Source organism: Neltuma alba, unplaced genomic scaffold, assembly GCF_004799145.2.
Source record: "Neltuma alba isolate B1F8T4 unplaced genomic scaffold, ASM479914v2 tig00011168_pilon, whole genome shotgun sequence".
Taxonomy (NCBI): domain Eukaryota; kingdom Viridiplantae; phylum Streptophyta; class Magnoliopsida; order Fabales; family Fabaceae; genus Neltuma; species Neltuma alba.
In genome coordinates, this window is record NW_021635898.1 from 4,060 (window position 1) to 18,428 (window position 14,369).

The 14,369-nt window shown below is 35.2% G+C and overlaps 2 protein-coding genes across 2 annotated transcripts; one reads left to right on the forward strand and one right to left on the reverse strand.

Moving 5' to 3' along the window:
- Nucleotides 1-797: 797 nt before the first annotated feature.
- On the forward strand, nucleotides 798-3,134 carry LOC114762016 (60S ribosomal protein L35). The gene is made up of 4 exons (XM_028951468.1): nucleotides 798-898; nucleotides 1,027-1,162; nucleotides 1,447-1,603; nucleotides 2,771-3,134. The coding sequence occupies exons 1-4, from the start codon at nucleotides 895-897 to the stop codon at nucleotides 2,843-2,845; spliced, it is 372 nt and encodes a 123-aa protein (XP_028807301.1). The 5' UTR covers nucleotides 798-894; the 3' UTR covers nucleotides 2,846-3,134.
- A 2,558-nt stretch (nucleotides 3,135-5,692) lies between these two features.
- Nucleotides 5,693-9,633, reverse strand: LOC114762014 (probable pectate lyase 4). Its single transcript, XM_028951467.1, has 5 exons — nucleotides 9,430-9,633; nucleotides 8,110-8,461; nucleotides 7,807-8,017; nucleotides 7,635-7,703; nucleotides 5,693-6,275 (listed from the first exon to the last, which is right to left on the reverse strand). The coding sequence occupies exons 1-5, from the start codon at nucleotides 9,581-9,583 to the stop codon at nucleotides 6,036-6,038; spliced, it is 1,026 nt and encodes a 341-aa protein (XP_028807300.1). The 5' UTR covers nucleotides 9,584-9,633; the 3' UTR covers nucleotides 5,693-6,035.
- Nucleotides 9,634-14,369: the final 4,736 nt, after the last annotated feature.

A 14,369-nucleotide genomic window follows, 5' to 3' on the forward strand; every position in this document is an offset into this window, starting at 1 on the left:
ATTGAGCATGAAATAAGTGAAAGATGGTGACTGTGCAAGTCAAAGAAGATTAAACGAATCAATCTGGGATGTCAATTCAAGAATAATATATAAAAATGGTGACTTAGCAAACCAAATTGAATTGAAATAAGTAAAAAGAAATTAAAATCAAATAAAAGTAAAGAAAATCTTTCAAGCTAACTATGCAAATATCAAAAGAGTAAGAGTTAGTAATTCCTTATTAGTTTCATAATTCTTATTTTCATGATCCAGCCTCCACAGTGCCCTCTCTGGTTCTGCATTGAAGATGGAGATGAACAATGATAATGGCATCCTTCTCTTCTTTGATCATTCTAGCTCTCACCTTTAAAGGTTGAAGAAGAGGGGTCAACCCTCTTTCTTCTTAAATCTAGTCGCATCTTTTGGTTCTGTCAACGGTGTTCTATCTCTCTTGCCCATAATGATGAAGACAATTTTGAAGGGTAGAACCAGATTGGGGAAGATTGGGGGTAGAGAGAAAGGGATCCGATGGAAGAGATGATGAGTGTAATTAAGGTTTAAGAGATGAGTTTGGGAGGATGGAACAAATGAAGATGAAGATAACTAGGGAGATTGATAAATGGATATGGGAAGAGGATATGAGAAGTAGAAAGGCATTTCTGTCTTTCAACCAATATTTCATAATTCCTATTTGAGAGCGGGTCCTTGACAGAAATTATATAAATCTAAGAACTCAAATCATAATTTTATATCTTTAAGGGGTTTGTTTGCCATTTGCCCATTATTTTATCATTCACCGTGCGACTATATAGTAAGGAATAAAAACACTCGCCGTTGGGACCCCCGACCTTGGGTTTATTTCCACGGAGCCGGAGGGAAAGAGGCGCCGCTGCGAAAGCTTGGAAGAACACAGCAATGGGTTTGTTTTGTTTGCCATCTATACCTTTCCAGTTGGATCAAATCTTTGTATCTGTTTCTAATTTCTCTGGACTGAACTGTCTTTTTTTTTTTGCTGTGATCTTGAATTGCATTTCATTTCACCATCAGCGAGAATCAAGGTTCATGAACTGAGGGAGAAGACGAAGGCTGAGCTGCTCAACCAGCTCAAGGATCTGAAGGCTGAGCTTGCTTTGCTCAGAGTTGCTAAGGTCACTGGCGGTGCACCGAACAAACTTTCCAAGATGTAATTATCCCGATCTTGGTGGGTTTATTCTGGAATATATTTTCAATCCGATTCCTGAAAAATATACTTCCTTGCACTTTTAGCCTTGGATTTATTTCTCCATAAAAGAAAACGAATCATTTTGTTCGTTTGGTTTAGTAACTAAACAGTTTGGTCAAATGGAAAGGTTAATTTGCTCTAAGTTTCAAATTTTGAGAGCCTCAAATTGAATGTACTTCCTTTTCCTCCCCTTTTGATTGTCTATAGTGTGTTTGTGTTTATATTTGTTTTATCATGGGGTGCAGTAAGGTGGTCAGGTTGTCCATAGCTCAGGTGTTGACCGTCATATCTCAGAAGCAGAAGGCTGCATTGAGGGAGGCATACAAGAACAAGAAGTTTTTGCCTCTTGATCTGCGCCCTAAGAAGACTAGGGCTATCCGTAGAAGGCTCACTAAGCACCAGGTAATGCTATATTGTTTAGTAATTTATTGCCTGCTTTTCGTTTTGTGCTCATACTTCACTTCTTGGTTCCCCTGCTTTCTCTCTTATTTTAGTTTAGTTTTGGTTCATCTGTAATTGAAATTTCTTTTCAGCGTTGTATGAGGAGTTAATTTGCAGTATAACGATATCTAATATGCCAAGTGGACTAAGAAATTTAAGTGAAGCTAGAAGAACCTGCGCTTGTGCGTGTTTATGTGTTGTTGGGGGTTTAAGGATGGAGACTTCACTGAGTTGTTTCATGTTTTATATCCATGTATTAACATACGACATCATATTTTTAGCTTTATATTTGTCTAAAATGTAAGTTTTTTGCTCAGTGGTTTACCAAATTATGTGAAGTTAGTTGAACCTGTGTTTATGCATTTATTTGGTTTTGGGGCGTAAATGTATATAGACTTGACTGTTTTTGTTTCTGTTGTCTGCGGTTGAAGGTTCTGCGCTTTGTAACATTATCCACCATAAGTCACCCGTACTTTTTTCATGTATTATTTGTACCTTATTTGAAAATAGCTTGAACTGCACTGTGATCTGGGAAAGTACACCATTACATATTTTGCAAATAACAGATTATTATATGAATATATTTTTTAACTGGTAAAAAAACACTGTTGCAAATATATTGGTTGTATTTATTGACAAAAACGAAGCATTGTTCTTTTAAAGACCCAAGGTCGATTCCTGGTTGTGCTTTTCACATTCAACAAGAACTTGCCAATACCATGTCATTGTCCAAATGAAACCTACAATTCTGAAGTTGAGCAGCCATTTCTGTCTGGTTTGCTTGCTTAACTGGGTATTAGAAGATAAAAGAACATCATACTTGGCTTGAACCCATTGGGTTGGTCTAGTTTTAGAAACAGCTATACTCATCAAATATGGTATTTATATTTCATGATTTTTAATTGACTCGATTCAGGGGAACTTAATATATCTTGATTCTGATTTTGATTGGCACTTGGAATGTATTTGGTGACTGGGATAGATATGTGATCGTTCTACCTTTTTGCCATTTAATTATTGTGATCGATCAATTTCATTGGAGCCAAGTAACTTTATGATCTTTAGACTTCATTTGATGATGAGTTTACTGAATCTTCTTATGCCGCTTCTCTATTACTGTTGATGCAGGCATCATTGAAGACCGAAAGACAAAAGAAAAAGGATACATACTTTTCCATGAGGAAATATGCCATCAAGGTGTAGGATATTTGGGCTATCTTCTGTGTGTTTTTTATATTAGTGACAATTTTTTTTTTTAATTGAGTTCATGTTTTGTTATGAGTTTTTGGTGATTGGTGTTCCCTCTATACTCTACTAGGTTTGCTGGAGTGTCATTCTATGAATAGAATGCAGTTCAGTTTGATGCTTCTGTTTTTGTTTTTCATTCGGCATAACCTTTGATAAAAAAGGAGGGGAATGACGCAAGTTAGTACTTGGTCAAATAATGAAGGTTCTTTGGTATTTTTTAGGGGTTGTTTGGATGCTCCAATAATCACTTTCCAGAAACGTTTTTTCGCAAATCGAGGCAAATTTTTTTACATATTTACTTCGTATACCGTAAAAGCATTTCTGAAACTATGGTTTTGATTTTACCCAAACATCATTTTATATGTATTTCAGAAGGGGAAATGGAGGTTGAGGAGGGAAGGAAATGTGAAAACCTTTCGCATGTTTGGGATAGGGATATGGAGGAATTTGATTTATCTTATTTTTAATCTTTTGGTATTTTGAAGTCACTTGAATCGGATCACTTGGGGATTACAATGATGACGAATGTTATATTCTTTAAAACCACTTGGTCTTTTACCAAAAAATAAATAAAATACTTTAGTCTAGTGCCATATTTTTTATGCTAAGACCAACTTTGATTGAATGACCTGGGAACTTTATTGAATGTCAAATTTAATCCTCAAGGCTTAAATGATCCCCCCCCCCCCCCCCACTCTGAAAATTCAAGGTATCTTGAGAATGTCTACACGCTATTATCTATCTTAGTTTCCTTGTTAAAATAACACGAGATTCCTATATACAGGAAGGAAATTACTATATATGACGTAGACTCTCAATCTTCGGGAAAATTCTAATAAAATACTCTTTGAAATTCCAAATTTCCAAATGGTGGCATCAATTTCTAAAGTCCTAAAATAATATTCATGACCAAAATTAAATCTTACAATATAAAACAAGGCTTACGACATTATCATAGTGATCATGGAGTCATGGAATCTATTTGTTATAATACTGCAAAATAATATATAAAATAACAACCAAAGTAAAAGGTCATATTAAAAACTATTTGCTGCACTATTAAGGGTATTTTTCCGTACTAATGGTATTTACAGCATTTGTATGGAGTTTATCACTTCATTAAAGTCATTTACAATAATTTTTTTTCTTAAATTTCAACAATTGCAAAAATACAGGAGGGCACTGTCAAAAATAATTTAGTATTTCTCGGGTTTTTAATATAAGATCCAATTATTGAGTTGGTTTTGGTCCTAAATATAAGACTCATTTATTATATATATATATATATATCAATTTTCTCTAAATTATCCTTATAAATACTCCCTCAACCATAATCAAGTAGAAGAGGGAGACAGGGTATTAAGAAAGATTATGGTGTTTTAGGAAAAATATATCACATTTTTTATAATTAACTAACTTACCTAATTTTCTTAATCTAATCAAATTAGTTAAATGGATTTTATGTTAAGGATTGGAGGAGCACATTGTTAGTGGTATTTACAAAACTTTTACTGGTTTCATCACCTCATCAATGCAATTTACAACATTTTTTTTTCAATTGGAGCACTTGAACAAAGAAATACAAGCAAGAGGGTCATATTTTAAATCATTTCCTACATTAACGACATTTACCAACTTTTTATCGAGTTTCATCACGTTATTAATGCCTTTCACAATAACGTTTTTACAATTTCAACGCTTGAAAAGAATACAATTAAAAGGGTTAGGCTCTAAATTAATTTACCACACACTACTAACAATATTTACCACATTTACATAAAATTTAACCAAAGAAATTTTTAAAACAATACCATGCTATATTTTTCCAAATATTGAAATTGTAAAAAATGTGTCGTAAACGGCGTTGATGAAATTATGGAACTCGTTAAAAGCGTTGTGAAATTGTTGATAGTGTAGTTAATGTTTTCGCTTACTTGTATTTTCACAGGTGTTGACATTATTAAAAAAAAAAATTGCTGCAAATGATGTTTGTAAAGCAGTGAAACTTGGTAAAGGTATTGTAAATGCCATTAGTAGTATAGTAAATAATTTTTAACATGGCCTTTTTTTAATTTTTGAAGTGTTGAGATTGTAAAAAAGTCATTGCAAATTATGTAGATAAAGTAGTAAAACTCGGTACAGGTATTGTAAATACCGTTGGCAGTATGGGGAACGATTTTTAATAGAGACTTTTACTTTGATTGTCATTTTAAATATTATTTTATGTTGCCATTGCAAATGGATTCGGTGGCTCCATGATCACCAAATCTTTTGGAAACTTAAGGGTGATGGGATCAAATTCTACTTAGACCGAATAAAATAGTTATCCACACTTGAACACCATAGCTCGCCTACAACTACATTCTAGATACTTTTTTTCTAGTACAATTTGATAACATTGGGATGATTTTGATGATAACTTACTACTTTCCAAACTTTCACATAAGAGTTAAAAAAAGGCTAACATGCAAATTGTCTCAAACATTCTCACTCATGAGCATTTAATACTTGGAAAATTTTTTGAGTGCAAATTTATTCAAAAAGTTTAAAATTATTATAATATTGCCTCCTATCATAAAAATAAAAAAACTAATGTTGATTATTAAGATAGTAACATTGACCGTAATGGTAAGAAGCACTATTACTACGATATTAAACTTTTTAGACAAATTTGTACCCAAAAAAATTCCAAGTGCCAAGCACTCCTAAGTGTAAATTTGTAAGTGAAAATTTTTAGGACAAATTTACAACTTAATAAGAAAACATAAACAAATTCTATACACTGCATATGCTCAGGAGATGTTATGCGATTTTGGTTATATATTCTGACTTAGACGGCTACTTACAATAAAAAGAATCATTCTTGATACAGGCACAACCAAAATTATGGCTACAAACCCGCAAATTTGGCCGAAGTTTACAGAACAAAATAGTGGTGCCAATACTAAACTGTTAGAAAAATGAAAAATCCTTAATTACAAACCAATATAATAAATTAAAAGTATATAGAGCTGCATTATTCACAAATTATAATTGGTGCAGCTCATCTCAAGTTCTGTATAAGTACACAGGATTCACTCTAGTTTTACTTATTGTGTGTTAATGACGACTGAACAAACCAGAAGGTGAAATCCTGCAAGGCATTCTAATTCAAACAAGAAGAGACTTCTGCCGGCCGACAAACAGATTGCCAACCTGCACATATCTGGAGAACACCTTTAAAAGAATGTGAGGGTGCTTCCATAGTCCAAGTTGTATAATATTCAGAAGGGTGGAAAATGCTTCCTTCTGTGTGTTGTGTTTGTAAGCATGATTCCGCACCATTCAGAAATATGTCTCCTTCAGATATTATGGTGCCAGATTTCTGCTCTTCCTTATCTGCAGCCTGGGGAATTATTAATATTACAAGTTCACTACCGTTAGAAGTTGCAGTAAATGTCTCGAGGATTAGGCAAGAGGAGTTTACCAAGTTATCCAACAAAAATAACACAGGTGGCTAAGTTTTTTACAACTCAGCACCAAATGATTGCTAGTTTGAAAAAATTTTCTTCTACATGTAATGTTTGTGTTGAATAACCTAACAACAATATAATTCACAGCAAAACATTTTCTGCTGCGATGCCCTTAAGTAAATTTGTGGACCAATACAACAAACATGATCTTGTCTGCATAGTAATTGTCACCTTATATTATGGAATTCTGTTCCTATATGCATTGAAACTATTTACTTTTTTCTCATTCATATTCCTTCAAAAGAAAAGCAGTAAAAGGAGTTGATGCTTTATGAAGCATTGTTTTCATATACATAATAACCATGTTTGTCTTTAAGAACCATGTAATTCACCTTAATTCTGAATTTAGTTTCTAGAAATTATAATCGTTTTGCCATATTTATGACATCCTGCATCTTAACTTGCATGACAAATCTAGCAGCATTCAAGCCTAAAACATAACGGAGTGGTAATGGGCTAAGGTACGTGTTTGCAGTGAAGTCTCAACACTTCAACTCGTCAAACATAAATTATTAAAAGGGGCTTTATACAGGATACGTGTTTTTAGGAATAGGTATGTGCATTAATTTCGTATGACCAGTGGAGTTTGGGTCTAATGAAAAGGATTCGTCTCTCATAGTGCTGTGAATAAAGGTTTCAATCTCCATTATGAGAGGTGTCCATATTTAGTATTTGAGGATTGTCTCCACTAGGAAACACCTGTGCAGTAAAAAAGAAAAAAATTGGGTACATAACCCCTTGCCCCTCTAGGAGAAAAAGTATGGGGTTAACTAAAAATGATAACTGATGTTTAAGGTTGGGACGCAATTCACAAACAAAGCAGCCAGGTTCACACTTGACATAACCGCTGCACCAAGTACCAGCTGACTCAATAGTTTTGAACTAGAGTAATATTTTCCGCCTAATAATTGCAGAGGCATGTGATGTTACACATCAATGCAAAGTCTTGAACGATATTACAAATTTGGCTAGACTGAGAACAAAATTGGATTACTTACATACTTTGACAAAGAATTAGAAGTGAAAAAAGCATTACATAATTTAAAGCCTCAGATGGCACAATGCTTAAATAACATGTTTTAATCCATTTTAAGGTCAAAGCTGAGTTCTGAGGGAGAAGCCATGCCAAAAAATTTCATTTCGAGCATTTGTTAGACCAAACAGGGGTAAGGTCCCGATTAATGAATGGTAAAACTAAATCTAGATAGAAGTGACAGAGACTAATATTCTACCTTCTCCGTATAGAATTCAAAGGTCTTTTTCTTAGTTCCTGCTTCATAAATGTTGCACTGAGAGTATATCTGTAGAATGTTTTCAAATCATCACTTACATGAAAAACACTAATAAGCTGCATGCAAGAATAACAGGGAAAAAAAAAAGAGAAGATACAAGAGAAAAGCTTACCTGGGACTCAACACTAGCACAAACAGCATATAAACCCCAGTTTCTGGTGTAGTTGTTGTACAGATGGATTTTTCCAAATCTAACACGAGGTTGTCTTTGTCGTGTCCCGTCAAAGAAACAGTGATGAATTGTCACCCGTATGCATCTATCGCCAATGTGAGATGGGTCAGCTCCAATGAGCATGGTCTTATCATGCTGGGCAAAGTAACATCTGGCAACAAGAGTCAAATAACTCAGTGATATACAACATAGATGACCAAGTAATTATTGCAGCTCATTTTAAACATTCAGATTTGAACCCACCTCGATACAGTAATATCTGTGCTTTGTCTTGTAATGTCTATAAGCCCATCATCATAATCACGAAGACTGCAGCGATCTATCCATATGTGCCTAGAGTTTGGTTTTATTTGAATGCCATCAACATCATGACCCCTACCTCCTTCAAACTGAAGGTTGCATATGATTATATGCTCACATTCTTTCAGCCTTAAGCCCTTTCCTGTGAGCTTTATACTCTGGCCTCGGCCATCTATTGTCTTGTAAGATGATACATTCAAGTATGATGAAAGATGAATGGTACCTGATACTTCAAAAACAATCCAGAGTGGCTCTTTTCTACGACATCCATCCCGAAGGGATCCAGGACCATCATCTGGAAACAGATTATGGGTAACAGATAGTGTAATGATGAATTTTTTTATATGTTTGCATGGTTTATAGCCTCTAATGAAACTATATGATATGTGAGAACCTGATCCTCTAATTAGCAAAACCGCAATGGCTCAATACTTCCCATTATATTATTGCCCAAGCATGTCACTCCACAGAACCTTTCTGTTCTCAGAATATTCCTTCTCGTTCTTAATATAAAAGTTAGATAACTAATCTTTTGATGTTAAGGAAATTAGTTAAATTGAAGATTTGTAGACAATGTGTATTGATTTTCCTAAATTGTCTTATTTAATCATGTGCATTGGAATTGTCTTTTAGTAGGAATCTCCTTAATATGTACAATTAATAGAGATACTATGGGGTGAAAATTATATCATTAGTGACCAAATAAATCAGGATCTTATATTCAAAACTAAATCTAACCCTTAACTAGCCCTTCTATGAAGGACAAGAGGTAGTAGTAAAAGTGCAAGTCCCCAAATATTTCACAGTTCAAAATGAAAATATTCCGAAAATAATTCACTAAAATGACTATGTCAATAATATGGTGGCAATCAGAAAATCCAAAGTCCTTATACCAGCGCCATCGCCAATGAATATCATAGAAACCAACTTATTGGTTGCTTTGGGTTATATCTCAGCATATCTATAAATCCAATATATCAGAAGTCATCATCACCTTTCAATCCACCGATTAATTTGGGTTAGAAAAAAGATAGAAAGATGGAAATGAAAACAATTATGAACAAAAATGCATTACATAGACCAGAAACTTGAAAGCGCGAGTAAAATCTGTGAACCTACATCGCCATTCCAAAATTTAAAATTACTCGAGTAAAATCTAAAATGGGACCAAAAGCACCTTTGATAAGCATCTTAAAACCTCAAAACCACAATAAAGTATCCCTAATTTTCAGAATAGATCGAAAGATGAAGAAAAAGACAAACCAGCGACGGTGGTGACGAAATAGAGAGGGCCGTGGAGGCCACCGATGGAGTTGCAACCAAATCCCTCAGCGCGACCCGCCATTGCCCTCAGGCTGAAATCAACGTCGCCGTATGGTAGCAGCGAAGCCATATTTGCCTCTGTTTTGGAGACCATAGCGTCAGATACAACAGCTTCTGATCATTTATATGGCGATGATCATGATTCATGCCAAAACCACCGCCCGTTGGAAACGATTGTTATAATTAATATTTTTTTTAAAAAGCAATTAAAAGCTTGACTAGGAGAATAACGCGCGTCTTTTAAGGGAGTTGTTTTTCATTTATTTTTTGATAAAAGATAAGATTATATTAATAATACAAATATTTTACATTGTAGCATCAGGAGGACAGAGGAAATTGTCTACATGATTCTAGAACCGGGAGAGGGGGAGCTACGAAAGAGGAAAGAAAAGAGGAAGCCTTGAATACAAGCGTTAGGTCCTGCTAAATGGTACTCTACTGATTTGAAGCCATAAAGATTAATTCTTTTTGCCAACGCATAAAGGTTAATTTGCCTCTTATTAATGCCCATGATAAATGGTGCCAATATGATTCTCTTAGAACCCAGATCTTCTTTCTTGTGAACTCTAGTAGTAGGAAAACAGGCCGGCCCGTCACGAGCTCTGGCCTAAACAGGCTGGCTCGTTTAAGCCCAACTCTCAGAAATATGCTAATTTTTCAAGCTCTGCCTATGGGACAACGGGCTCGAGCTGGCTTGCGGGCTTTTAGCCCTTTTAACTACAAATTTAATTTTTTCATGTTTCTTGCATATTTAATCAAAATAATAAAGGTAAAATAATAAAATTACTAATAAAAGATATAAATATCAATAAAATTAGGTAACAAATAGAAACATCATCATATGTAAACATTCAAAATATCCATCACACCGCAATAAAATCTATTAAATAGACAAACTAAACGGAAGAGTGAAGACAAAGATGAACAACCAAATAAACATTAAGTTCACAACAAACAACTAAAGCATAGAGCTCATGTCAAGCAACATCAGGCTTCAAGTGATAGTGGCATCTTTATTTTTTTCGAAACTTCATCATCACTATCATCAATTGCAAGGATATTTGACTGTGCTTCACTATTAATCAGCTCTTCTTGACTTCTAAAAATATCAATGATTTCTTCTCCATCATCAATATCACATGCATTCTTTGCAACAAATAATAAACCACATCATAGACAAGTTGAGCAATTAAAAGCATAAATAATTATAATAGAATACTTATAAATTAGTGAATTACCTTTATATGCAAATCCATGCAACTAATTGCGAGCACAAATGAGAGCCTGAAGGTTAGCTGGAAGAATAGAACTTCTATACTTCGTAAGAACACGTGAACCAATACTAAAAGCCGATTCACTAGCTACAATCGTGATTGGAATGCTCAAAATATCAACTGCCATCCTTCAAAGATTTGGGAACCGAGTTTGATTGTTCTTCCACCAGTTCAAGACATCCAAATCTTTCCAATTACCAGGTTTTAGAATTGGTTCTTCTAAATAAGTTTCCAATTCAGACTTGTCCATAGAAGAATGATCCATGATTGCATAGATATCTTGATAATCCTGTATCATTAAAATTAAATCAAATACAAGCTAAATAAAAAACAAATTTAATTGACAAATTTAAAACTTACATCAAATGCATTATCAAAAGAGATTGTTGTTGTTGTTGAAGCACTTGAAGTGTGAGAAGCATGATGAGTTGTAAGGATTGAAGATCTACAAGTTGATGCACTTCCATACCCTTGTCTAGAAGATGATGTGATTGATGTCCCCATATTTGAATATTCATTGAAAATGGCATCTAGCTTGCTCTTGACATTGGCAATCTTCTTAGAAGAAGTGACAGGGTCAATCTTTGCATAACAATATTGGATGATGTTAAACTTCCATCTTGGATCAAAAAACACAGCAAGTGCAAGAAGAATATTGTAATTTTGCCAATACTTCTCAAACTTTTCTTTCATTCTTCTGGACATCTCTCTAATCACATCGTCAATGCTTTTCATGTTTGCATCAAGCAACATCTCAATTTTTGATATTTGCATAAAATAAGAGTTGGCAGTAGGATATGATGACCTAGAAATCAACCTCGTTATCTTTTCAAATGGCCTCAAGAAATTGCACATTGTCTCTACTCTCTTCCATTCATCATTTGTTAGATTAAAACATCTTGGGTAGTTTGAATCACACAAAGCAAAGTTTGCAAAAGCATGATGATATTTAAGTGCACTTTCAAGCATTGTATAAGTGGAGTTCCATCTGGTGGGCACATCTAATCGTAGGCTCATTGTAGTGTCAATGCCACCTACTTGCTCAACACATTGCTTGAATTGAATCATTCTTGTATCAGATGCCTTCCACCATTTAATGCTCTCTCTAATCTTCCATAAAGCACTACTTGTTACTTTCAAACCTTCTTGAACTATTAAGTTAAGGATATGGGCACAACATCTTGTATGAAAAAATTCACCACCACAAATCAAATTAAAGTTTTCTTCCAAAAGTGGCTTCTCTTTCAATAAGTCTTGCATGTTATCATTTGCAAATGCATTATCTAGAGTAATTGAGAATATTTTATTCTCAATCCCCCATTCTTTCAAACAATCATACATTTTTTGGACACTTGTATCCTAGAATGTGGGGGCTCCATTCTACAAAATGAAAGTATCTTACTATTCAGTGTCTACCTTTCATCCACAAAATGAGCTGTCAAATATATATATATCCTTCAGAAGTCATAGCAGTCCAACAATCAGAAGTCAAACATATTCTACCTATACTTTTCTACAATTTCTGTTTCAAATTATCTTTTTGTTGGTGGAAGAACTTCATAACATCAGCCACAATCGTTTTTCTAGTCATGAGCCCCACATCAGGATTTAACATTCTAAGTAGTTCCCTAATCCATCTATATTCAACAAATGAATAAGGAAGACTATGTTCAATTATGGCCATAGTTATAAACTCCCTAATACGATTATGATCAATTTTTCTAGACCTTATATTGCCTTCACTATCCATCATCGTCAATCCAATATCATGAAATTTGTCTAGACTTTTACAAGACTTAATGTGGCGACTTAAATGTGAAGTGCCTTTACCCCCACCCGATGCATATAAACTTTGACAACCATTAGATATTGCCTTATTTACCCCATCAATCTCCACTCTAGTAAAATACTTCCAAACATCAGAGGTCAAAATTCTAGGCTTCTTTGGCTTTGATTCTTCAGTCACTTGAAGAGAAGATGATTTACCTTTGCCATCCGTAGCTAATGATGCATCATCAGTCCCTTGAGCCTTTTCTCTTTACATGATGCTGCCAACTTGCCAACAATCAGCAAAAAATTACAATTTAGGATCCTCTTAATGTATATTAATTAGCAAGCAATTAACAAATTTAACAAATAAACATTAAACAGTAATCAATATTAGAATTTAGAAATGCTTTACACTAGAAAAATCGGCAATGAATGAACACAGAGTCTAAAATTAGGTGGTCTAGACTCTAAAATCAAGAATGAAGGCATGAAGCAAAGACTCACTAAAGTAGAGATGCTGATATTGGTCGTTGGTCGCTGACTCACTGGAGAGGTGGTACTGCACGTCTTGAGGTTGGATAGACTCACGAACAGTAAGGGAGCTGATTGACAGGGGACGTTAGGATGTTGGTTGATGGGGGAACAGGAGAAGTAGAGGGGGAACACAACTGTATGGGAACTAGTCAACAGTTAGGATTTTGTTTGGGCTGTCACAAATGCAGGTGAACTGGCAAAGCAAAGGCAGGCTATAGGCGACAGCCAATGGTTACTACCAATCTGCGATGTCTGATTGGTGGTCTATAAATGGTGATGGCGACAATGACTAGGTGACGGTGAGTAGGTGACTACCAACAATTTGCATTTTGCGAATCTGTGTGATTAAGAGGTGAGGCTGAGAGAGATGATGACTAGGCGATGGGAGTGAGGGTGACTGCCGATATCGACGGTCGTCTGTAAATCTGTCTCTGTGGGGATCTGGGACTGGGAGTCAGAGACAGATTGGAAGTAGGAGATGGAGAGTAGGAGACTGAGAGAGATGAAGACAAAAGACTCGAAGAGTGCTACTGCTAAAGTGCTGAGCGAGGGTGAGTGCCAGAGTTTGCGTCTACGTGAGTCGTGACAACGTGAGACCGAGATGTGAGTGGCTGAAAGTGCGAAACTAAAAGGAAGGAAGACTTTGGTCTCTGGAAGAGTATGTGTGTAAGAGAAGGGTTAGCCGGTTAAGGACTTAGGGCTTTCTTTTTCCTTTCAAAAATTTTTTGGCTTAAACGGGCCGGCCCGTGGCCCTATGGGGCCAACCCGTTTAGTTATAGGCCCTACAGGACTGGCCCTTTTAAGCCCAACTTACTTTTGGAAGCTTCAAATTACAAGCCCGTCCCTTGACTTAATTAGGCTTAAACAAGCTAGCCCAACGGGCTTGACTCGTTTTCCCGGCTCTAGTGAACTCACTGAAGAAGCAAAAGACCAAGGCACCAATGTAAAAAAAAAAGAGCTAATTAAGCATAGCTACTTTTTATTTTCCAATAAAAATGCCATATTGGAGAGCTAAACCTACAAACTAAGATGTGGCACTCAACCTGTCGATGCACCTTCCTTTAATTTTATGAATCACCAAGGACCAATGCAGATTAAAGAGATTATTACTAATAGAAGTGTAATGAAAAGTGTGAATTCCTATTGAAAAATGAGAAAGGAAATGAAATAGAACGAAGAATTTCTTTAATGACAAATTGCAGAGGCCAAATAACACCTTGATGAACAATGACATTTTTTTTGACCATGTCCTGCCCTTCTTTATCCAAAACGGTGCTGTTTTGGGTGCAAAATAAGGCGGGC

Coding starts and splice junctions, on each gene's coding strand:
- LOC114762016 (XM_028951468.1), top strand. Junction 1,163..1,446: donor CCGAACAAACTTTCCAAGAT/GTAATTATCCCG, acceptor CATGGGGTGCAG/TAAGGTGGTCAGGTTGTCCA. Junction 1,604..2,770: donor GAAGGCTCACTAAGCACCAG/GTAATGCTATAT, acceptor CTGTTGATGCAG/GCATCATTGAAGACCGAAAG.
- LOC114762014 (XM_028951467.1), bottom strand. CDS start 9,583: ATGGTCTCCAAAACAGAGGCAAATATGGCTTCGCTGCTACCATACGGC. Junction 8,462..9,429: donor TTTCGTCACCACCGTCGCTG/GTTTGTCTTTTT, acceptor ATCTGTTTCCAG/ATGATGGTCCTGGATCCCTT. Junction 6,276..7,634: donor TTGAATTCTATACGGAGAAG/GTAGAATATTAG, acceptor ATAATTCCCCAG/GCTGCAGATAAGGAAGAGCA.